This window comes from Alligator mississippiensis, chromosome 2 (genome assembly GCF_030867095.1).
Source record: "Alligator mississippiensis isolate rAllMis1 chromosome 2, rAllMis1, whole genome shotgun sequence".
NCBI classification, from domain to species: domain Eukaryota; kingdom Metazoa; phylum Chordata; order Crocodylia; family Alligatoridae; genus Alligator; species Alligator mississippiensis.
Genome location: NC_081825.1, coordinates 256,373,372 through 256,398,144, shown reverse-complemented (window position 1 = coordinate 256,398,144; position 24,773 = coordinate 256,373,372). Strand labels below are relative to the sequence as shown.

General features: G+C 41.9%; 1 protein-coding gene across 5 annotated transcripts in view; it reads left to right on the top strand.

The window, feature by feature from the left end:
• Positions 1-24,773, top strand: part of BAZ1A (bromodomain adjacent to zinc finger domain 1A) — a 91,201-nt gene that overhangs the window by 54,168 nt on the left and 12,260 nt on the right. For 4 of the 5 annotated variants that reach the window (XM_014611303.3, XM_019488763.2, XM_006258738.4 and 1 more), the window contains 9 exons: positions 3,095-3,190; positions 3,331-3,555; positions 5,370-5,535; positions 5,826-5,939; positions 6,926-7,050; positions 8,889-9,485; positions 13,583-13,746; positions 13,905-14,059; positions 19,350-19,498. In XM_014611303.3, coding sequence (XP_014466789.2) covers positions 3,095-3,190; positions 3,331-3,555; positions 5,370-5,535; positions 5,826-5,939; positions 6,926-7,050; positions 8,889-9,485; positions 13,583-13,746; positions 13,905-14,059; positions 19,350-19,498 — 1,791 coding nt within the window. The remainder of the gene's footprint in view (positions 1-3,094; positions 3,191-3,330; positions 3,556-5,369; positions 5,536-5,825; positions 5,940-6,925; positions 7,051-8,888; positions 9,486-13,582; positions 13,747-13,904; positions 14,060-19,349; positions 19,499-24,773) is intronic. The other variant, XM_059723048.1, reaches the window with a different exon arrangement.

The window sequence follows — 24,773 nt, the reverse complement described above, 5'->3', positions numbered from 1 at the left end:
ATGGCCCCCTGAGGCAAAGGGAGCAAGGAGGGGGGCTTGCTTTTTTTCCCCCTCTCCCATTGGGGTGTAGCAGCCCTTGTCAGGCCCTCTATCCACAGCCTGAAGCAAACAGGGAGGGGGATCTAATCTTGCTCTGTTGCACCAGCAGCATGGGTCTGCAGCCAGGGCAGAGCAAGTCCCATCAAGCATTTTTTTTCCCCACTTCCTCACCCCCCCAGTGGCAGGGGAGGGAGCATGGCCAGAGCCAGCCAGCATGGCCGTGCCATCTTCCTGCCTCACTTGGGGCTGGGGGGCTGAGCCAGGCTGGCCTGCAGGTGCTGCTGAGCAGATGCAGAGGGGACAGCTTGGGCTGAGCTGCAAGGGCAAGGACCTTCCCAGAAAGCTGGGGCTGCACAGCCAGGTTGCTCCCAGCCCCCAGGCTGGGCAGGGCTGTCATAAAGTCATGGCACTCCAGTCACAACACTGGTAAAATATCAAACTTCGAGTCTGTATGTTAGATTTTCTTTATATCTTAAAGGCCCTTCTCAGCATCTGTGGCCTGGACTGGCAGCATGGGTGGGGGTTGGCTGGGTAGCAGGCTGCCTGTGTGGCTCAGAGACACCAGCAGGCCCTGAGCCCAGCAGCTGCAGTCTTGCTGGGGCCAGGTGGGCTGTTCTGCCCCTTTCACCTCCAGCTGCTGCTGCTCTTGCTCTTGCCCCTGCTGTGCTGCACTGCACGACACCACTCTCTAGTTCCAGCCTAGAGGCTTCTGCCCAGGACTTGGAGCTCCAGCTCTGACTGGCTTCCACCTGCTGCACCCGCCCTCAGGGGCTGCTTATTGCGCCGAGTGAGTGGAAGGGATGGAAGGCAGCTGGATCCCGAGCTCCATGCACTGCACAGGATGGCAGGAGCTGCAGATGAAGGTGAGGGGAGCAGAACAGCTCTGCTGGGCCAAGCCAGCTTCCCTTTGCCTCCAGTGGCTACTATAATGCCCTACAAGAGGGATGTGGCTTTATATTAGTGATAGTCTTTGTTCTAATATTAGAATATTTCTAATCCTCTTGCACTCTATAGCATCAAAAAGCTCTCCAGTTCTCTTCAGCTCTCCAGTTTTTTGGACAGACCTACCTGTCTTCCTTGTAATTCAGGTTTCTGCAAAAAAAAATCTTGCTTTTGCTTTCTGTAAATATTTGTAAACAGTAAATATCCACCAATCAAATCAAAATGTGAAGTCTTCTAATACAGTTTAGACTTTAAACTTCTGTTAAATACTTTATTCTAATGGAAAAATCCATCTCGTTTTTAGCCTCCAGCAGTATGTTCCAATAGAATAGACTTGGGGCAGGACATTGCATATAAAGCATTAGCTATTAATGGAGATTGTGCTCCTGAGCCAATGCTCTTCTGGCACTGTTTTGCCTCGGAGCTGTTTATGGTGGAAGAAGAGAGAAGCTTTTGTCATGGCAAGAGGGTGCAGTGTTTCTTGTGGCTTACCAGACTTACTGACTGGTGAAACGATGGTCCTATCTTTGCTTCACCATAAGTAGTTAGCAGTAATTGTTTGACTCTGTTCTTGTGTCCATCTGAGCTCACTGACTGACTGCACTTAGCTCCTACTGCCCAGATGCAAGAAGGATGGGAAAACTCAGTGAACCCTTGTTGCAGCAATCTGGTCCTTTAAGACTTGCTTCTAATGCTCTTTTTTTAAAATATAATGTAACTGTTTATTTCTGGCTGAAATACATTATAACTACTAGTAACACTGCAGATGAAATACAGCTGAGGAATAAGCCAGAAGCAATCTAGTTTGATTCTGCCCCTCTCCACACCCCCTTCCCCCAATTTCAGTGTGAATTTGCAGGGCTGGCAAATATAAATAAGTTGCTTCTAACTGGGTGTACCCTCTGAAACTGGTGATTTGGTGCTTTTTGCTCTTTCTCTATTACTTTCTGCTGGAGCCTCCTTATTTCTTGCTGTTCCTGTTTAGAGAACTTGTGTTCTGGAATAGCTGAACATTCAGTCTGTCTTCTGTCACGCTAGTCAAGCAGATTTATGGCCATTGGTATAAATGTGTGCTTTTTAAACCATGTGCTGGATTTTGAAAAGTAGGCAACAGTTCTGCAGCAGAAAACAGTAAGGAAAATATGGTGTGCTTGGTAGGTTTTTTTGTTTGTTTTTCCTTTCCCTGTATGTCCCACACCAAAGTAGTATTATGCAGAGGGGGCAGGGGAGATCAGGAAGAGAATAGCAGATAGACATTACAAAATTAACAAGTAAAAGCTTTTGGATAACAAATGTGATGTGGTTCAAGCATATTATTCAGTAGCCAAGACCTTAATGTTTTATATAGTCTTGTTAGTTCAGACCTGTACCTTGTCTGTTTTTTTGTGATGACTTTATAACCTGCGTAATGACTTGGAGCTGAATAAGGTAAAATTAGCCCCACACAGCAGTTCAACGCAGTCTAGCCCTCTGGTGCTAAGGCAGCTTTCCTTTAAAAAGAAGAAGTTCTGTATAGATGACCTTTTTTTCCTACTGATGTTTAATGTGCCTTAAATGACTGTATAATGCTGCTTTGGCATCATTTGGCTTTTGTTTTTAACAGATTACTACTTAGATCAGAGTTGTGTAAAATGTAACCTGCTATTTTAAGAGCAGCTTGGTCTTTTTTTCTTTCTTTAGTAACAAATGGTGGATACTCATACCTAAAATGTTTGATGTTTGGATAGCTCTTTCTGAAATGGTAATAGGAAATGATGATTCAGTTGAAGGAGAGCATATGGTATAACTTTTGTGCGTCTTTCCCTTTTCAAGTGTGGTTCCACTCCCACCCTTTGTGCATGCTTTGTGCATTTGATGCTTTAGCAGCTTGTGCATAGTGAAAAAAGCTTTCAGTGACTTAGTGCATGTCCCTAGGATTTATTGTCTTCTGGGTGGACTTAAAACAGTGTGTGTTTTAACTTTTTGTTTGTAGAACTGAGTTTTGAATTTGAGGCTTTTGTGAATGCCGAGCCATTTTGCTTTGTCTTTTACATTGTTTTAAAAAGGCTTGCTTTCTTCCCGCCGAAGTACAAGTTTTAATTTGCACTAGAATAAAGTGTTTATTTCCTTAAAGATTTAACAGAGGCTTTGGATGAAGATGCAGACCCTACAAAATCTGCACTGTCTGCAGTTGCAACTTTGGCAGCTGCATGGCCCCAGTTGCATCAGGGTATGTGTGGGTTTCACTCTTTTGTTTTTTGTTTTTTATTTTTACTTTGCTCTGTATTTTAATAAAAGCACATTTTACATTGTTTTGCTTTGTATTGTTAGTTTATATATAGAAATAAATTCTTGCTATTTTAACTGTAGGCTGCAATTTGAAAAACTTGGATCTCGATAGCTGCACTCTTTCCGAGATTCTCAGGCTCCACATCCTAGCATCAGGTGCTGATGTTACATCGGCCAATGCAAAATATCGTTACCAAAAACGTGGAGGGTTCGATGCTACAGATGATGCTTGCATGGAGCTGAGGCTGAATAATCCTGGTCTGTTAAAGAAACTCTCAAGTACTTCTGTGTATGACCTGTCACCAGGTAATAAAATAAATATTTGTATTTTAAATTGATAAAAACCATCTTGCTGATGATCGGTTCCAAATCTAGCACAGGTCAAAAGATATTTAACAGCCATTTTTCCTGTGTCATAACAAATTGGTGGATAAACTCCAGTTTTTTTAACAGAGAGAAAAGGTTTTATAGAGAAGACTCTTTCTTCAGAGTGTCCCCTCCTATCCATTTTCCTTTCTATATAAAATTATTTTCCCGCTGCCAGTCCATTCATAGCATCTGATGCAGTAGGCTGTTGTCCATAAAAACTTCTCTCTCTCTCTCTACCAATTGGTGTCTCAGGTGCCACCCTGGCCTACTGAATAACTAGCCTTCTAAATGGACTCTCCCTTCTTGGATTTGATAACCATGAGAACTTTTGATTGTTTAAATCAGTGGTGGCCAGCCCACTGCATATGTGCAGCCAGTATGTTTTGGCACTCAGCAGATTGGGGAGGGGCTGGAGACTGGGAGCAGTAGTTGGGGAAGAGAGATGGGTTGGGGGTTGATACTGTACCGGCGTAAATACCAGCCAAATCCTTGTTGCCTGAGGGCAATAAGATTTGGAGACATTGGCTGATTATTGGAGTGATATACTTGAGACTTGTGGCACACTTGCCAAAAAGTTGGCCACCACTTTTTTTAGATGGTTCATTTTTCAGGCTTCCAATTACGGTGCCAGGATTTTATTTCTTTGATGTTACTTTGCTTTTGTGCTGACAGGCTTTAACTTTGAAGCGGGATTATTCTTTTCTGTAGTGAGTTTCTTTCAGTTAACAGTTCAAACTTGAAAATGATGCATAGATTCTGGGGAATTGGTTCTATTTCATATGATGTTATTTTCAGTATTTTTATCTGTCTTGTCTGTCTGGTTTTTTTTGGCCTCATCTTGTGGAGGGCAGCATGCAAATCTTATAAATGAATGTTTAGAGGTGTATGCTGTTATGTTAGGAGCATGAAATGTGATGTGGTGTACCTCAAAGCTGGAATGTTAGTATATCCTGAGCCCATATCTTGGTGAATTTCCTAACCATAATTTACAGTTGAGATGGCTGGAGAGTTTTTGTTTTCCTGGGTGTAATAGGCAGATAGGCAGGGAAGTGGAAAGGGGGGGGGGCAGTGGAGTTTTTAAATTTTACAATGTTGATAGAGCATTTTTTGTTTCTTGTGGGTTTTGTCTGTTACAGCAAACTGCTCTGAGCCTTTCTGGATAGGGTAGGATATGCATCTAAAATATTGGAGGTGTGCCAAGAGCTATCTCTTGATTGAGTCTTCTTCATTGCTTTCAGTTGTCAGATCTGACATGTCTTTATGCTTCATGTCTCCATCTATTTCTATATTTATAATTATTACTAGAAAGGCACTCTCATGATTTGTATTTTAAAAGGACAGAATCAACCAGGGTTAATGGCTGGATTTGATTCAAAATTGTAAAACAGAATGCATCTGCGTGTAAGATTCAGTAGAACTAAAATAACCTGTCTTGCCTAATGTTTTAAAACTCTTTATCTACAAAAATATACCAAATGTAGGGCCGTTCCCGGGGGGTGGGAGGGCAAATCGGTGACCACCCTGGGTTCCACGCTTCGGGCGTGCCCCATGGACAATGCCATACAAGCCCTGCTGTGGCCACCACCACTGCTGAATGCTGCCACTGTCTCCCTACCCCAAGGCAAGATCAGGACACCACCATATCTTAGGCTTGAAATTAGCAACATAAAGGGTATTTCCATGAACTAGAAAAAGGCCTACAGTTAATATGGTCATGGTAGTTCATTAACCATTCAATATTAATTTATCAGGTGAAAAGATAAAGATTCTTCATGCCCTTTGTGGAAAACTTTTGACTCTCGTCTCCACTCGAGATTTCATTGAGGACTCTGTTGATATATTACGGCAGGCAAAACAGGAGTTCAGAGAGTTAAAGGCAGAACAACATCGCAAAGAGAGAGAAGCAGCAGCAGCAAGGTAAGAACAGAACATAGGAAGCTGAACATAACCAGGATTAGACTAAGTGGAACTCCTTTATACAGCAGAACTACTGGATATGAACATGTAACTATTTCTCTTTGCGTTACACCAGCGTTAAAAGCCCAAATCATGACAGATACCTCATGATGGGCATTGTAAAATAGGAGTTTGTGGCCTGAAATTTATTTTCATGCCTTTTCGTGCTTAAGTAAAAATTCACGAGCAACTTAAATTAGGCACTCTGTGTATTGGGTCATAATTTATTTTACATTTCCTTCCAATGTTAGGATACGCAAGAGGAAGGAAGAAAGATTAAAAGAACAAGAGCAAAAGATGAAAGAAAAACAGGAAAAGTTGAAGGAAGAAGAGCAAAGAAATCCTGCTGTGGAAGCGTCTATTGGGTATGATCAGTTATTTGTGTGATGAAATAGGCCGAAGTTTCAATTCATTATAGTTCTGCTGACTTCTAGTATTGTTTCAATTTACACCATTGGGGAATTAACTGTAAAATCATTTTTCATTTTGTTTCTACAAACTGGTTTTCCTTTATAAATAAGTGACTTTAATACAAACATTACCAAAAGTCTGCCTGCTAATAAGAAATCTGAGACTATATTTTATAAGGTTACTGTGTGTATCCAACTGGTGAGTGCAGGTATTCATGGTTGGCTTAGTTTACTAATTGGCTGGGGGAAGAGAGGGAGGTTTGTATGCTGCTTATCTAGTCTGACTGCCATATTCAGAAGAGGACAGTCATAGGTTTGATGCAGTAACTGTTAGGCGAGGTTTGACAACTGATGTTATGTAAGCAATCTCGTGGCAGGGGAGATATTTGCTATTTTAACCACTTTGTTGTTGTTCTATAATATCTCAATGGAATCGGGGTCTTTCACAAAGATAAAACAGTAGGAAATAAAAATTAAAACCTAAGGACCAGATTCCAAGCTGGTATAAAATAGCAGAACTCGACTGAATTCGTTGTGGAGTGCACACTACCGAAAAAAACAGACACTTCAGCTATAAAGTGTCTCCAGCAATTTGGGTGGTATTTAAACTCTGGCTTTAATTTTTGGTATGACTTAATTTTGTGGTAGTTGCTCAGTGTTTTGGTTTCTGGTAAATTTCCTATACTTTAAAGTTTTTATATAAATGCCCTCTTCCCCTCCTTCCCCCCCCCCCCCCCCCCCCCCCCAAAACCCTACTATAAACCTACACTATCTTAAATATTCCATGTTGCAGCAGGAATAGTGCAATGAAAGGAGAAAATGCATCTTTGGAGGGCAACTTTTGATATATTAGCATTTTACTAACTTGTCAAAGAATTGACCAGAACTGACAATGAATACTAGGGATGTAGTTAATCACTTTTGTTATACCATCCTATTAGGGAGGAGGAACGGGAAGACCTTGATACTAGCACAGAAAGCAAAGAAGTTGAACGGAAGGAGCAAGACATGGACACAGTGACAGAGGATGAGGAAGAACCAGGGCCAAATAAAAAAGGCAGAAGAGGTAATGCCAATAATTTGTGAGTACTTGTTGGAATGTGTGCGCAATTAGATACATTCTTACTGTTTTTAAAAAGCATAAACCTCATTGTACAAGATGTTGATCATAATAGATTATTCAGTACATTGAGCTGTCTTGAACCCTGTTTTAACTGTCAATCCTGTGTACTTCAGCTTCTCTGCCTCTTTCTTCTGCTTGCCATCTCTAGGCAACTGTCTCAGAAAAGTGAAATGATAATAAGCTGTTGTGTATTTGCAGTTCTGAATATTCCAGTGATCCTGTAGGAATCTTATCTGAAGATGCCATCCTTGGCTTTTTCAGTTTTTTGTTTTTTAAGAAAACAAAAAATTTAACCATGATGATGACAACAAGAAATAAAAACCAAACCTACTTTTCTCTGGAACTCTTTAAAATGTCTTACACTGGTAATTGGCTCTGGACTAGGTCTGCCTCTTATGCTCTGTGAGCCTGGATTCAAACCCAGATTATATCCTTAACAACATATCTAGTAAAAGCTGAAGCTAACTTAAAGTGTGATTCATTTGACTTATACTTCTGTTTGCTGATTTTAAAAAATTGTTAATGTTTGAACCTTTAATTATGAGCTTGTGTAGTCAATAACAATATATTGAATTGGAGTTCTGTCTCTCAAAGCCTTTTTCTAGTGTTTTTGCCTTTTGTAGCATTTCACCTTTTGTAGTGTTTTCCACAGGATGCTGAGATTTTTATAATGAACCCTACAAAGGTCTTTAAAATGAATTTCAGCATTCTCAAACGTTAGTGGATTAAGCTTTGGAATGCCACTGTGTTAGGCAAATGTTTCTGTTCCCTTTTGACAATTATACAAAAGGGGTTAGCCATGCTAGTCTGATAGAAGGTAGGGAAGAGTGTTACCTTGAACACTGATTCAGAGAGGCATGAGCTTTTGTAGGCAACAGCCTACTTGGATACTAGGAATGGACTGACAGGAAGAAAAGGGTTGTGTGGGGTTTTTTGGCTGTTTTTTTAAATGGAAGGGACTGGGATACTACTAAGAGCAGTAATAATAAGTGAACTGCTTAGATTAGTGATTCTCAACCTCATTAGACTGGAGGTACTGCATGGACAATAACAGGTCTTAGCTTTCACTTGTTTGACTATGTAAAATAATGGAGCAGCTGTTGTGGTCTTAAGAGTTCTTTGTAACTGAAGAGGTCAGAATGTGTTTGACAGCATGGATTCCTATTTGAAACTTTGGGGTTTATCTTGTGAATCATCATGTAGGTGTTTGCACACCCTAACAGTGATTTAACATTTTATAGCATCCTGGTTGAGAATTACTGGATTAGATCAGTTAAAATGAGCAAAGCACTGAACACCTGGAGGGATACTGGAGTAAAGAGCTAGTTTTGATAAGAATGTAGTTTTTCTCTGTTTACCCAGGAATTTAAAATGACAAACTGCAATACAGTGCAGGTTCTGTGCAACAATGCCTCTTTGACTATAGAACTAGTTCAACCTGGCTTATTAGTAGGCTCTCACACTTAGCATTACAATTTCACTGACAGTTAAAGCAGGTACTAGAATTCTTTTGGTCACTCTACCATAGAAAAATGCTGCAAAGATTCTCTCTTAAAAATTATGAATGGCACACACACAAAACAAAACAGCCCAACCCTGCTCCCCACGATTTTAAATGGCCTTTCTTTTTCACACAATTAGTTTTGTTCTTTTACTGAGCACAAAATGATAATGTTAACCTGATTACAGTGAACATGTCAGAAAATGAGTAATTTTATTATAAATCGAGCTAATGGCAGTAGTAGGAGTATGTTACTGTCCTTCTTCCTGTCATTTCTTAGGAAAGAGAAGCCAAAATGGATATAAAGAACTTGCAAGGCAAGAAGAAACTGTATCTGAAAAGAGTGAACCTCTTACTGCTGAAGAAGAAGAAGCTTTAAAACAGGAGCAGCAAAAGAGAGAGAGAGAACTCCTAGAAAAGATTCAAAATGCCACCGCCTGCACCAACATCACTGCCTTGGGTCGTGATCGCATGTACCGACGATACTGGATTTTTCCTTCCGTTTCTGGATTGTTTATAGAAGAGGACTATTCTGGTCTTACAGAAGACATGTTATTGCCTCGAACATCTTCCTTTCAGTCTTGCACAAATGAACCTCAGGTATCCCCTAAAACTGGAGAGTCGTTGAAGTCCTCTGAATCTACCTCCGCTATTGACCAAGATTCATATGCCAGTGTTGCTGTTGAGGTGCCAAGGCCAGTATGTAAGCCAAACCGCTGGTGCTTTTACAGTTCTCGGGAACAACTGGACCAACTCCTAGAGGCTCTCAATTCCCGAGGACATAGGGAGAGTGCCTTAAAAGAAACTCTTTTACAAGAGAAAAATAGATTATATGAACAGCTAAATGAATTTCCTGTGGAAAAATTACATATTCCAGGTAAGTGGCAAGTTAGTTTGCTGTGGTTTTGGTTTTTTTTTGGTTTTTTTTTGCAAATTATTTGAACTTTTGGTTTAATTGTTGTTTCTGTATAGTACTTTTAGGAGCCTATAGTTCTTATTTAAGTACTTTCACTGCTCCCATATAAATTATTTTGCCTTTTGTTTGCACAGTTGAACTGTGCACCTTTTATAGGGGAATCGCCCATTTTTAGTGTGTGTGTGTGTGTGTGTGTGTGTGTTTTTTGTTTGTTTGTTTTTGTTTTTTTTTTTAAACCCATTTTGTGGTATCTTAAGGAAAAGGTAATAGCTTCCCTGCTTTTTCAGTACAGTGGTGCTCAATCTTTTGGTCTTTCAGGTGAGATGATTTTTGTGTGGGGCTAGTTTGCAGGCCAGATTGGAGCCTTGCGCACCCTCCCCCCCCCCCCCCCCGAGTACTGAGATCAGGCTGCATGTACCAGGATTGGGCCCTGGTGCCCCTGCATTGTGGAACTGGGCCCTGTGCTGCCATAATCACCTGATCTAGGGTGTAGGACTCTGTCATCTGGCCTACAAGGCTCCTCATGGGTCCAGATATGATGTGGCAGGGGACTGACTACCTCTTCCCACTGCTGCCAAACTTTCAACCCATGGAGAGCCCTGTGAGTCAGATGACATGGCTCTGGGGGCTGGATCTGGCCCATAACCAGGGGTGCTCAACTCCTAGCTCAATAAATTGGAGCCAGTCATTGGCCCTTACTACCTGGCAAAAGTCTATTACAGCATGCATAATTGAGTGGTAGGGGGATGGGGAGAATGAGACTTCAGTTTGATGTAGATTTGAAAATTCAGTATTTGATATCCCTGGGTTGAAAGGGAGGTCATCTCTCAACACTGCTGTGACAGAAGATGCAATAATCTGCCTTTGAAGACAGAGGGCATAGGAGAGGCAATTAGTGTACTATGTTTTTGATTTGGGGAGGTGTTCTTTTATAACATAATATACAAAATAATTCAAAAGACCCATTTGTCTTGTTCACTTTAGTTGGTTTTAGTACTCTGTATTGAAGTCATGCAAACTTTTTTTTTTTTTTTTTGAAAACAGTAAAAGATCTCTAACTGTTGAACACTCCAGGGTCATGCACAGGCTAAATTCGTGGAGAAGTTTCTATGCTCTGTTGGCACATGCTCATCACAGGAGTAGCTTTGTCTGCAGAATAACACTGCGTTTGTGTGTTTTCGAGTTCAAAAGCTTGCTTGAAACTACCCCAAGCATTTTTGTGCTTAAAAAAAATGAGACTATAGTGCATATCAGTCGTCATGCAAATTGCTGACAGAAGTGAAGGATGTCTTGCACGTATACCACAGAAGTGCAAAATTAATTTGTATGGGTTGGGGAAATTTTTGGACCAAAAGCATTCAAAATCCATAACTGATCTCCACTTACTGGGGTTATCCAGTAACATCTGATTGCCACAGCAAGAAAAAAAATGCTTCTTTCCATTAGAGCTACAGTGTGTGTGCATGCACGCATGCATCATGCACGCACACGCATGAGCACTTGTATTCATTTTCTTTTCTGTTTTTTGTCGTCTTTCCATTTTCTGTGTGTTCTTCGTTTTTGTATTCCCTCTCCCCTTCCTGTGCATTTTTATCCCTGCACTAGTCCCCCAATTCCTAGACTTCTATTCTTGCTGCGTGCCTCCATGCCATCAGCTAAAACGGTAGAATAGTCATTAGACTTCATTGTCAATGTATATTAGACTTGGATCTCATTTGGGTGAGGGCTCTAATAGAGGAGAAGGAAATTTTAACATCTGTGGGACTTTGTTTTACACCATCTGTAGACTAAGATATAACATTGGTTTACTCTTAGTTCACTTCAGAAGATTGTCTCTAGCCCGAGGGCTGGATCTTTTATTTATTTTTAAATGAAATCTTGGATTCTGCACAACTTTACCATGAAGGCGATTTATAAACAGGAATCTGTTTTGTACCTCTGGTCTACATGGATGGTTGGTTATGTTTTTATTTGCCTTTACTGCATATTAGTTGTTCTATTAAAAATGGATAAAACAACTACAAATACTTCCTCTTTTTGGTGGTGTTGCTAATGATGAAACCCTAGACCCTGAACAGGAACTCTACTTCAGGTTTGTTTTTTGTTTTGTTTTTTCAAACAAAGGAAAGAATGTTGTAGTTAAACCTTTTACTGAATTGTACTCTAGTAATGAGATGTAGCTATAGGTAAATTCACTGTGGGGGGGCAGGGTTATAACAATAGGACTTGGCTTCCACATCCTTACTCATTCAACCTAATTTTCTTATGATTCCATGAATTAACAGTATGCTGTAAAATGATTTGTAGCCAGGGATCCTGGTGTTCTTGAGATTTTTAAACAAAGTTCTTTTATTAAAAATTTCAAATTCTCCAATTTAAAACCCTCAACCCACATTTTTTTCTGTGATTTTTCGTTTAAATATATATATCTTAATTGTGTTTACAATTTTAAAGCAGTTTAGAAGCTTACCAGTGCTTCAGTCACTATAATTAATAATATAATAAAATGAATTCCTAAATACCTATAAACAAAACAAAATCAAATGCCAAAATATATCATAGAAACTCAGAGCTCCTCCTGCCCCCTTTGCTCACCAGGATGTAGGTTCAGCTGCAGCTGTGTCCTTTCTGGGCCATCCCTCCCTTCCCCCCCCCCCCAGTCCCCTAGGTGGTGCTGAGCAGCCCTGCCCGTGCCAGTGCTCTACCCCTGCCAGTTACGTACCCCCGAGGTTTTGTGCACGCGCACAGTGTGTGTGTGTGCGTGCACATCTGCATGGTGCACCCTGCCTCTGATTGCCCTCCTCCTGCTTCCACATAAGGGAAAATTCCACATTTTTCCATGGAGAACAGAAATCCTAAGTCCCGTCTATAACCCAGTCAAATTGAACTCTGAATGTTATAAGAGGCAGCATATTGTTTTGCTTCTTCCTGCTCCTCCCCCTTCATAACCGACTAATATAAAAACAGCATATCATCACTTCATTTTAAAATATTTATTTCAGTACCTGTCAACTTTTTTTCTCAATAGAATTTCCAATTATTGGCTGCCATTTTTTTCCTGCTTAGGACTTGCACCATCCATGCACACTTTTTAATGTGCATTAGTATTTGAAAAGTTTATGTAACTGCTTTCAACCACTGGGAGTTGTTTCGTTATCTGCAAGTGAGAGAGTAACAGAAATCTGCACAGCCCTACTTTTTCCTTCTCTCTTCCACCCTCCTTTTTCAGCAGGTTGTTAATTCTTGTCTGAATAACTCTGAAGTTCTTATGTTCTTCTCTCCTCATCACGCTCATCCGTGCTTGTTTTACAAACTACATCTTTTGATTTGTATGCTGTTAACTTCCCCCTCCCCCCCCCACTTTGTCTTCCAGTCCCTGGCAAGTATTTATTCTGTTGATATAGTCTATTTTTTATAAATTTGTGAAAAGATGTAGTAAGTTGTTGGTTTTGGGGTTTTTTTCTATTCGAGTTCTTCTCTGGTTTTTCTTAAATAAGCTGTTTGTTTGTTTACAATGAGGCTATCGATTTTAATATTTAAGTGACATAAAATGAGGTAAGTGGTTTCAGGAAATACAATTTGCTCCTGAATTGTCTTGTCAGGTTTTACAGTTTAATAGCTGTACTTGCTTGTTTTTTACATATTGTGTGAAAGAACCACGCTGAGAATGCAGGAGTTCTGTTTCTCTTGTCAAATCAGAGTCAAGTTGAGTGTACAGAAAAAAACAGGAGAATCCTGTCCTAACTTTATAGCATAGAATCTGTTAGTGTTAAAATAAAACACTTTAAGACTGAGCTTTAACTCTGTCCCTTCCATTTGCTTCCTGCTTTGGGTAGCCCTGGATGTTGATATTTTTAGGAAGACTTTTTGACCCTGTTTTGAGTTGAATTTTATGGTGTTACTCTAGCTAAATCAGTACTGAAAGAATTTTAAATAACTTTGGTTGTTAATAGCCTTTTTTTGTTGAAGGTTTGGGTTTTTTGTTTTGCTTTTTTTGCTGGTCAGTTTTAAGGGGTAAAAAATCCTAACAAAGATTATAGTATTGACTCTCATTGCAGACAAACCTCAAAGTGACAGCAGACCACTTTCAGGGCGGGGAAGAATACAGAATACACATGATGCACTTCAGATGTCGGCAGAAAAGCAACTTGAACTACGACTTAGAGACTTTCTTTTGGACATTGAAGACCGAATCTATCAAGGAACATTGGGAGCTATTAAGGTATTCCACTATTCAGTATTTTTGTAGATGGTGCTTCTAGGAAGGTGCTAATGAACTCTTGCATAATATCCTGAGGGAAACCAAAAATATAAGTCAAATAAGTGTACAAAAGATGGCACAACCAAAAGTTCGTAGAAACAAAATCTTGTTTGCTGCAGGTTACAGACAGGCAATCTTGGAGAGCAGCCCTAGAAAATGGGAGGTACGAGCTGCTAAATGAAGAACACAAGGAAAATGGTATAATTAAAACTGTGAATGAAGATGTTGAAGAAATGGAAACTGATGATCAAGACAAGTTTATTCTAAAAGACAGGTAAAATCTGTAATTTAAATAACTAACATTTTATGTACCTGTTTTTATAAGTTATTTCCATAACTGAAAAATGGAAAACTCTTTTCTTAAGGCTGGCTTTGTGTATAGGACTGAGCTATTTTCTTCCATAATTTTTCAAAATGATGTGGATTTAATATTAGGTGAACATGTGATCACTATTTTGAGGAACTTTTTGACTGCTTTGTGAACTGCAGAACATCTTTCCATTATTTGTATATAAGAAAATGTGCATGTTTAAATACAGTAAACTAAATACCATGTTATAACATGGAGAATCTGATATAATGTTTGAGCTTTCTGACAACCCATGCTTAATTTTTCTGGAAGCGTTGGCTTCATAGAAAGCATGCAAGGAACATTGACACCAGCACTCAACTTTCTTTGGAGTTCTACTAGATAAATACCCTAGGTGTGTGTAACTAGCTATTCATCTGTTGTGGTAAGAGGAATTAACAGAATGGATCACTGCCTTGAAACCTTTGACACTAAAAGGAAAAATAAGTAAAAAATAATTTTTGGCTGTAACAGTAACAATAACTTTTTATATAGAAAAAAATTGTAACACCAGTAGAAGAAAGGAAACCTACAGTTGTATTTATTAAAGTAAACTGTATTATAATCTATAAATAGATTTTACAGAGAAAAGTAGAGAGAAGATTCTACCCACGACTGGGCAGTGGACATCGAGGGGTACAGGCGAGAGAGAGCAGGGAAAAAAGGTGGGGGGGGGGGGGGTAGTGCTTTACATCAAAGAGCAATACACATCCTCGATGATCAGGATGGGGTCACGGGAGGGGCAAACTGAGGCACTCTGGGTAAGAATGCAAGGGGGTTGTGGGGAAAGGAACTTGATAGTGGGCGTCTACTACAGACCGCTTCACTGGGGGGATGAGCTGGACCTGGAATTCTCAGGTCAGCTCATGGAGGCTGTAAAGTCAAGGGATGTAGTTGTCTGGGTAGTCTAGGTCACCCATGATATCTGCTGGGAGGAGCAGTCAACCAGGTTTGACTGCTCATGTAGGTTCCTAGCTGGGATCCAGGACCTCCACCTAACCCAGGAGGTGCATAGTCTCACCAGGGGAAATGCCTTGCTGAACCTGGTCCTTGCCACAGGCAACGACCTGGTGAGGGGTCTGCGGGTACTCGACTACCTGGGCAACAATGATCGCTGCCTGCTGGAATTTATTATTTAGTATAGGGTGGTGAAAGCAAGCAGTAAGGCAGAACTCCTCAATTTCTTCAGGAGGGCCAACTTCAATGAGCTAAGAAGATTAGTAGGAGAGGCATTGGGGTCTTGGAGCCTCAATGAGATGGGAGTCTGACAGGTAGTTGTTCCTCAAGGAGACGATCCTCTGAGCTCAAAGGGAGTTGGTCCCGATGTGCAGCAAGGGGGGCAGGAGTACTAAAGAGCCCCCATGGCTCAGCAAAGGTATCCAGGAATGCCTGAGGGCAAAAAAGGAGGCATACAAACAGTGGAAGCAAAGGGCTATCACCAAGGGGGATTACACCTCCGTTGCTTGTCTGCAGGGAGGCTGTTAGGAAGGCCAAGGCAGAGATGAAGCTAGGGCTAGTGACCAGAATTAGGGATAACAAGTCCTTTTTCAAATGCATAGGAAGTAAGGAGGTGGCACCAGGGAACATGGGGCTCCTACAGGACGGGCTTGGCAATCTGGTGATTGCAGCAAACAGAAAAGCTGACCTTCAATGAATTATTTGCCTCCATATTTCTGAACAGGGACCAGGTCATTTCCCCCACTAGGATTACAGATGGACCCAGGGGAGGCACCACCATGCCTAGGGTCAGGGTCAACCTAGTTAGGGAACTTTTGGAGGGGCTGGATGTGTTTTAAATCGGTAGGTCCAGATGCTCTGCACCCAAGGGTGCTGAGGGAATTGGTGAGGATCATAGCAGGGCCCCTGGCACAGCTTTGAGTGCTCATGGGGCTCTGGCCAGGTACCAGAGGGTTGGAAAAGGGCCGATGTGGTCCCCAATTACCCGGGTCCTCTTTTCTCCCCTTCTTGTAACTATAAGCCAGTTAGTCTCACCTCGGTCCTTGGGAAAACCTTTGAGAGAATTTTATCAAGGAGTGTATCTGCAAGGGCCCAGCAGGGGAGGTAATGCTCAGGGGGGCAATCAACATGGGTTCACTGAGGGCAGATCCTGCCCGACTAACCTGGTTTCCTTTTATGATCAGATCACAAAGTCCCTGGATGAGGGCATCGAGGTGGGTGTCTTCTTCCTGGGCTTTAAGAAGGCCTTTGACATGGTGTCCCACCACATTTTCTCTTTTTAAAAAAAAAAAAAAAAAAAAAAAAGTGACTGTGGCATTGATGCCTACACAGTCAGATGGGTGGCAAACTGGCTAGATGGTCACACCCAGAGAGTGGCAGTGGACGGGTCGTTTTCGACATGGAAGGATGTGGGCAGTGGAGTCCCCCAGGGTTCAGTCCTGGGCCTGTACTATTCAACATTTATCAGTGATCTGGATGTTGGTGTGGAAAGCATGCTGTCCATATTCACTGACACCAAGATGTGGGGCAAGGTGGGCACGCTGGAGGGGAGGGACAGAATTCAGCTAGATGGGTTACAGAGGTGGGCGGATGAGAATAGGATGGAACTCAACACAGACAAGTGCAGGGTGCTGCATCTAGGGAGAAGGAACCAGCAACACGCCTATAGGCTGGGGAACACCTTTCTTGTCAACACAGTGACAGAAAGGGATCTTGGAGTCGCTGTTGATTCCAGGATGAACATGAGCTGCCAATGTGAGGAAGTGGTCAGTAAGGCTAACTGCACCTTGTCATGCATCTACAGGTGCTTCACAAGCAGGTCCAGGGAGGTGATCCTTTCCCTCTATGCGGTGTTGGTCAGGTTGTAGTTGGAATACTGTGTCCAGTTCTGGGCGCTGCACTTCAAGAGGGATGTGCTTAGCATTGTGAGGGTCCAGAGGAGGGCCACTCACATGGTCAAGGGGCAGCGGGTCAGGCCGTACAAAGAGAGGCTAAAGGGCCTGAATCTATTCAGCCTCCACAACAGAAGGTTGAGAGGGGATCTGGTGGCTGTTTACAAACTCACCAGGGGGGACCAGCAGAAATTGGATGAGGCTCTGTTCCCATGAGCACTGTCAGGGGTTGCTAGGAATAACGGCCACAAATTGTTAGAGAGAAGGTTCAGGCTGGACATCAGGAGACATTACAGTTAGGGCTGCCAGGCTCTGGAATGGACTCCCAAGGGAGGTGGTGCTCTCTCCTACCTTGGGGGTCTTCAGGAGGAGGCTGGACAGATATATTTGGCTGGGGTGTTATTGACCCTGGCACTCGTTCCTGCCCGGGGCAGGTGGTCAGACCTGATGATCTGTTTAGGTCCCTTCCAACTCTAAGCACTACGAAATTAAGACCTTCCCCTCTTAACCCAGGTTTCTTGAACTCCAAAAACCAGAGACTTGGTTAAAGAGTCTGTTTTTCTTTTTCTTCTACTCTCCTTGGAAGTCTGAGCTTCACTTTTTTTAGGTTGACCTTGCATAATGGTTCCAAAACCAGAAACCTTTCATGGTTTCTATATTGTGTTTTATCAAAATAACTTGTGGTATATAACTAGTCACAAGATTACAGCCTCATCTGAAAAGGTTTATGAAGGAACTACTCTGTTCTGATTTTAATGAGAAGATGTTGATATAGAAATAGTTACTTTCCTCCCACAAACCAATGTTCAGTCATGTCCTTTGTATTATTTATAAAGACTGGATATTCTCTGCATCCTGAAAGTTACACTATTGGAATATTCCATTATTTATTTCTTTGGAGCTAATGTCATCTCATTGACTTGGTGTCTTTTATCATTCACTCCTCCTTTTGCCTGTCACTCGCCTCTCCTCCTGCCTATGTTCAGATCCATTCTAAAAGCTTGTACTTGTATACAATTTTTATCTATGGTGTTGACACCCCCCCCCCCCCCCCCCCCCCCGAAAGCTTCCAGATTTTGCTCCTATGATAGAAACTAAGATTCTGGAATCGTTCTTTATTCTATTGATGTTGGGCATTCAATCCCAAAAGTTTCATTAGGGCTTTTGAGTTCAAGTAATTGCAGTATAAAGTAGTATGCCATCTCTTTAGGTTTTCTGCGATTATTAGTGCCCAAAAATAAAGTGGTCCAAGAGAGAGATCATAAAATAGCACCTAATAGCCTTTTTTTATATGAAAAGGAAAATCAAAGAGCTGTCTTTACTGCAGACTTCTAAGAGGCTGACTAAACAAATGCTCTGAAAATGTTTCTTAAGTATTAGAAACTCTATTTTAGTTTTGGTCAGTAATTTTAAAATTGTTTAAGCTTTTGTGTTTCACTACATTTCAACAAAATGTCAAAAACAGGATTTGGCAATGCACATTTTGGTGCTATAGTATGTTGGCTGGGTTTGTTGCCTCATGGGGTTGGAGGGTTGTAAATAAGAGAAAATTGTATACTCCCATTTCCAACAAAATTGAAAGGCTGGCTTTAGTTTGTCTTACTTTTGTACCATTAGAGATTACTGTAGCTTACCTGTCAGTTCAGACCTATTTTAAAAAACGAGAGAGAAAAAAATAAAGTGGTTTACCAGGCAAGTCTTCAGGAGTGTGTGTTTGTTTGTTTGTTTGTTTTGTTTGTTTGTTTGTTTGTTTGTTTGTTTGTTTGTTATAAGAAGCTGTAAGGGGATATTGCTTCACTCTGTTCAGCATCATACAAGGTCTTTAAGCTGTTACTGTATCCATCCATCTCCAGAATTTTCTTTCTATTTAATCTGCTTGGTTGTGATAATACCACCAAATTGGACACTTTGCTAACCTTAATAATAGCATCTTACAGTGGCATAGCTGACCATTAAAGGGGGTATTATCTGTGTGAAGTCTAGAATATCACCCTTTCTGAAGGGTTATGCATTCTTTTAACAGCTAGTACATCATAACAAAAAAAGCTTTTAAAGATGCTTACAAGTAACAGTAGACTCTTTTCAATGATGTGAGACTGGTGAAAAGTTATACTTAAATCAAAATTGGTGAGTGTCCTAATACCAAATTTACTCTACTCCAGATAGGCATGTCTGGTAATGTTTTATATGAAGGAATTTAGCTCAATATAACCTGTTAAACTCCATTTCTGTGGTTGGATGGGCTTTTGCTATAACTTGTATGCATGCAAATAAATTAAAATTCTCTACAATAATTAGATTTATTTAACTTTTCTCAATGCTGCCATAAATTGTGCTTTTAACTTTTTTTTTTTTTTTAACTTTAGATTTACAGGATTAAAAGCTGAAGCTCAAAGCACTGCATCAACAAATACAAGCACTCCCCAGCCAGTTAATAATGTGGTCCATTGCTTAGCATCTGCACTGCTTCAAATAGAGCAAGGCATTGAGCGTAGGTTTCTCAAAGCACCACTCGGTAAGTTGCCAGTATCAAAACTGAATGCCTTTTTAATTCTCTTAGATTTCTAAAGAATTTCTGAAGAGTAGCAAAATTGTTCTTCCCTTTTGTGGACATGGGCTGCGAGCAGCTGCAGCATGGTGTGCTGGGCACGGGGTGGGCAAGGGGCCGCTTCTTCCCTACCGTGCTCAACACCAGGTTGTAACCTGAGCCCAGCGCTGGCTCCGGGCTCGCCTGTTGGGGCTGTGCACGGCAGCAGCAGCTTCAGCTCCCCTGTTTGCTGCGCTGGGCAGTGTTTGCCACCGCTGCCTCTGGGCTGCCCAGCACGTGAGCTCCAGACAGGCAGCAGCAGCCAGCATTGCCTAGTGCGGCAAGCGGGGGGTGGGATGCAGCTGCTGCTGTCACACACAGCCCAGAGCCGGCAGGGCCTAAGCTGGCAGCAGGACCGGGTTACAAGCTGGTGCTGTGCGCAGGGAAAAGCAGCTCCTCACTCGCCCTGTGGCTGGTGCCCTGCGCTGGGGCTGCCTGTGCCTGCTCCAGACAGCCCTGTGTGGACTGCGAGTGCCTGCAGCAGGGAGCACCGGCCATAGGGCGGGCGAGGGACTGCTTTTTCCCTGTGCTCAGCACCAGCTGCTTCCCTGCTGGTGAGCAGGGGCCTGGGGCTGTGCACTGCTCCCTGCCTGTACCATGGGACTAGGGGGCACTGGGTGTGAGTGGGTGGGAAGCCAGTGGGAGCACGGAGCCCGCATTGGTGTCCTGGAGCCAGTGCCAGCAGGGCCCAGAGCAGGGTGGCAGGAGCACAGAGTTCTAACTGACAGGAGCTCTATGGAGCCAGGCCAGCTTCCCCCCCCCCTCTGCTAGTGCAACCCAGCCCGGCTCCACAGCTCCCTGCCAGCCTGTGTCCTGCTTTGGTCCCCACCAGTGCTGGCCCTTGGACATTGGTCTCAAGATGGTGACCAGGGGGTGGGGTACCTGTCAAGGGACAGGGCTACCCTTGACAGCCCACCAAAACTGGGTAAGCTGCCCTCCGCCCAAAATAATTGACTGCTCCTGACCTAAGGTCACATTGCAGCAGTGTTTCTACGCATCATTGAAGGTTGCTATTCTAACTTTCCTTCTGTGTTGGACATGAATAACATGAGCTAGGATGATTTCCCCAATACTTTCTCTCCTCCCCTGCCCACCCCCAAATTATTAGTACTGTTAGAAAACCTTAATGAGCATGATATTTCTGCTACTTACTGGAGTTTTATGATAATGAAACTTTGAATACTCTCTGTCATCTATGGGAGGTATCTATCAGTATTTGAGGGCAGAATTTGACTTCAACTATAAGATGTAACTTGCTCATAGTGAGTGATATACCTAGGCCACGTTACTCTTGTTTCTAATAAACATTTTTTACTCTTTAGTTTTGAATTAAACTGGAACTGATGATGGACGCTTTCTGTAGAAAAGACTCACCTGTTTCTACGCGTAATATTGTCAATTAAACCTGAAAACCATTTTTTTTTTTTTTTTTTAAAGCAGACTTGATTAACTCTGTGGTTCAAAAGCTGATACTGAATTGCAGGAACCGCATACATATGGACTACCGCTGTTTGTAATACTGGGGAGAAATACCATTATGCTCTTTTAAAACAATTGTAAAATCTTTTCACTTTTTATCCTAGTTACTTTTCTTTCTGTTTCTTTTTCCTGGTTGATTTTTAGACTTCATTCCCATTTAGAAAAATGGAACCACATTTGAAAACATGTTTTAGCCTTGGCTTCATTCCTGGATTGCTGCACCTCCCTTCTGTTGTGCTTTTTGAATACTGAAGAAATTGCAGGGAGAGTTACTAGACTAGAGTCACTAGCAAGTTTAACTCTTGGAGCCTCCTGGGTGCACAGTAGCAGATGAAGGAAACTAGCACAGCAGTTAATACCAGAAGCTCGACTTGTTCTTCTGCGTCCTGTGTGTGCACCAGGCTGCAAAAAGTATCTTACCGATGCTTCTGGGAAGACTGGATATGAGGGCACACAGATATGGAGCTGCAGGGGGAGACTGACAGTACCAGACTGTAAAGGGGCTGTAGGAAACGCAAGACACATCACCTCCTTTGAGAATACTGGTCAGATTTGAAAGATTAGTAGCTAAACAGCAGTGTTTGATAACTAAAGTAAACAGCAAATGGGTTGGAGTAAGAGCACATCATGTATTAGCTGGTATGTGGTGATTAGTATTTCTTTTCTTAGGTTGAATTCAGGGTGGCTAAAACTAGCACAAACAATCTTGGGGAAAATTTCAGTATTGGACAAAGGTGGCTCTGGCAGTAAATAGTTGGGCTTTCAAAAATAATATACTGAAGCGTCTGAAAAATGTTTTTACTCTATCAACTTTGGAAGGTCTAGAGTGGCTCTGTACTGGAGAAGCAGACATTTTAAAAATAGGCACTCTAAAGTGCTTTTCATCAGATCTCAAAGCACTTTATGGAAGAGGTGTAAGCATCATTATCTGCATTACTTTGCAGATAGGGAAACCCAGATACAGAGCCAAGGTCACCCGACAGGACGGTGGTAGAGTAGAGACTGACTCGGGAGACCCGAGTTGCAGTCCAGTACTTCTAGCCATTGGGTTGTGTTGTAACCTCGGGCATCTTTAAGTGTTGGGTTTTTTCTCTACATCATGATTATTGGTCTAGACCAGCAGTCAACAGTGTTTTGTGGCAGTGGGTCAGAATGGCCCAGCTCAGGTCCTAGACAGGTCAGTGCTAGGATCCAGCTGGCACTGCTTCTCCTTGCCACTGCTGCTTGTTACCACCTGGGTGCAGAAAAGCTCCCTGCTGCCCAGCCATTCAGCTGTGCTACAGCAGGAATAAAAACCCTGCCACTGAACCCTACTGAGGCTCCAGCTTTGTAGCCTGGATCCGACCCATGGGCTCTAGGCTTCCGGTTCCTGGTTTAGATCTTTTAGGTAGATCATTTGCTTTTAGTTCTGTTTTCCCTCCTTTCTTTGTGTGTGTGGGGGGGGGGGGGGGGATGGGGGGGCGGGCTTGTATTCAAGTATTGGGAGTCTTTGCTGTCCTTTAACCTTGTAAACAGCACTTGCTATAACTTTTTCTTCTGTACCCACTCCTGTCTTGTTGGGTCTAGGAAGAGAAACTCCTGGGTTTTTTCCTCTTTTTCCATGCTTTATGCCCTGTACCATTTCTTACATGACCCTCATTGCCATTTTACCTATCTGCCTTCTAGTAATGCTGAGTCATAACCACACATGACACAGGTTAGTTTGTTTTTGCTCTCAGCCTCTCCACAGGGGGAGAGTTGTATAATGTAGGGGGTTGTTTTCTTGGGTTTTTTGTTTTTTTGTTTTTTTTAATGTACGCCCTGCTATCTCCCTGCTGGAGATGGCAAGATCAAAGAAATGCACCTTGTATTTGGAGTGGAAATCAAGTTTTCTGGAGAGAATTCATCCAGGTCGTGGAGGAGCCCAAGACAGTGGTCTTCGGCTCTGACAAACTTTCCCCTTATGGTGAATGTAACATTGTGACAGGAGCATATTCCCCAGCAGGCTGCACTTCTCATGGCAAGGATGTTAATAGATGGGTCTGTAACTGGGAAATGTGCTCTCACCAGGGCTATATGTTATGAGGGCAGGTTGGACAAAGCTTAAGTCATTGAGCTGTTTCTATAATCAGCTGTACTGGACAAAAACAGACATAGATCAGTTTTACCCTTATTTGCAGTAGGAGTTGGACTGAATCCAGGGTGTCTCAGTTTCCCACCCACATTGTTCTTCTCCCCTCCCCTTCACATTAGGGGGAAAAAAACCTCCTTGTTGGACCTCTGGGGCAAACATACAAGTGTTGGACATGCTGGTGAATATTCCAATGAACCATGAAAAGATGTTTGAAATAACTTTGCAAATTTAACATTAGGTGATGCAGAAGATAATAAAAGGAACCAAAGGGGGGATAAAAAGAGGAAGAGAGAGGAAGACCAGTCTAGTCAGAAAGATGGTAACATTTAACAAAATTTTACTCTATTTTTTTTTATAGCTAGACTATTACAATATTTTGTTACTTTTTTGATATTTATATAGTTAACCCAGTGTATAGTCTTCCTACCCTATATGCCAGATGAAGAAAAACATCCTTACTTTGTGCGCTTAAAAAAACCAAAACAAACTTGCAAGCTGAAATAAAAAAAGAAAGAGATGTTGCATTTTGATGCAGAAATCTACATAATGAAAAAAAGCTTGTTTCTATACTATAACAGTTATGAACTAATTTAGTTGACTTAAGATATGTCCTTCTCAAACAAGTTCATTTGTATTGTAGTAATACCTACAGGTGTGAACTGAGACTAAAGGGTCCCATTGAATTGGGCACTGTACAGGCAGATAAGACACCATTTTCCTTTCTCACCAGCACTTCCAATGAAGTGAAGAGACAGAGTAGAAGTAAAAAGGAGACACAAAACTTCAGCTCCCTATTAAAAGGATTTGCCCAAGGTCATGGAAGAAATCTGTGGCAAGATACAGTATCTGTCCCAGTACAGTATCTTGATTGTTAATCTAGCCTTCTTTATTGGATATGAAGTAATAAGTATGGAGGCAGCTTACAACAGCTTGGGTCTTTTTTGTATATATGAAAAGCTCAAGAACTTGTTGCCACTTTCTCTATCCCAAGCTCTGCCCTTCTTTGCAGTGTAATGAGTAATTCTGGGTCTGTCTATGCAGCCCAGTAATGGTTAAATATCCATATGTGCCCCTTGCTTGTGTGTTGTTTTTGTTTGTTTGTTTGTTTGTTTTTGTGTCTGTTTTCTCCCCCCCCCCCACCTCCTCTTACTATTGCTGCCATGGTGTGGCTCTGGTGGTACCTGCTAGTGTAATATAAATATCTGTAATAGGAGGAGGGGTCTACTAGGTCCTGGGACAGAAGACAAGTGTTGGGTGGGAAGCACTTATCTTCTGTATAGCCAATGAAAGGTGAGGATGGAATCTGGGATTTCTGTCTTCCTATCACAAGGAAGAAACATGTATGTTAACAGCAGGATTGTATGTATTCCATTTCTGCACTTACCACACAGCTGGTAAAACAGGAAGTGCCTTTGACTAATTAGCCCCAGGCTAAATGGATCAAGAATATCACTTCAGGTTTTCTTCCTTTAAAAAAACAAAAGCTATTTTTTACAGTTACAAAGTTACTATACTGACTTTCTCTGCTTGTATGGGCAATAGCTTGCTTTTTCTATTCATGCAAGAACTTTCTGCTGCTCTAGCAGCAGCAATGCTAGTCTTGTTAACAGG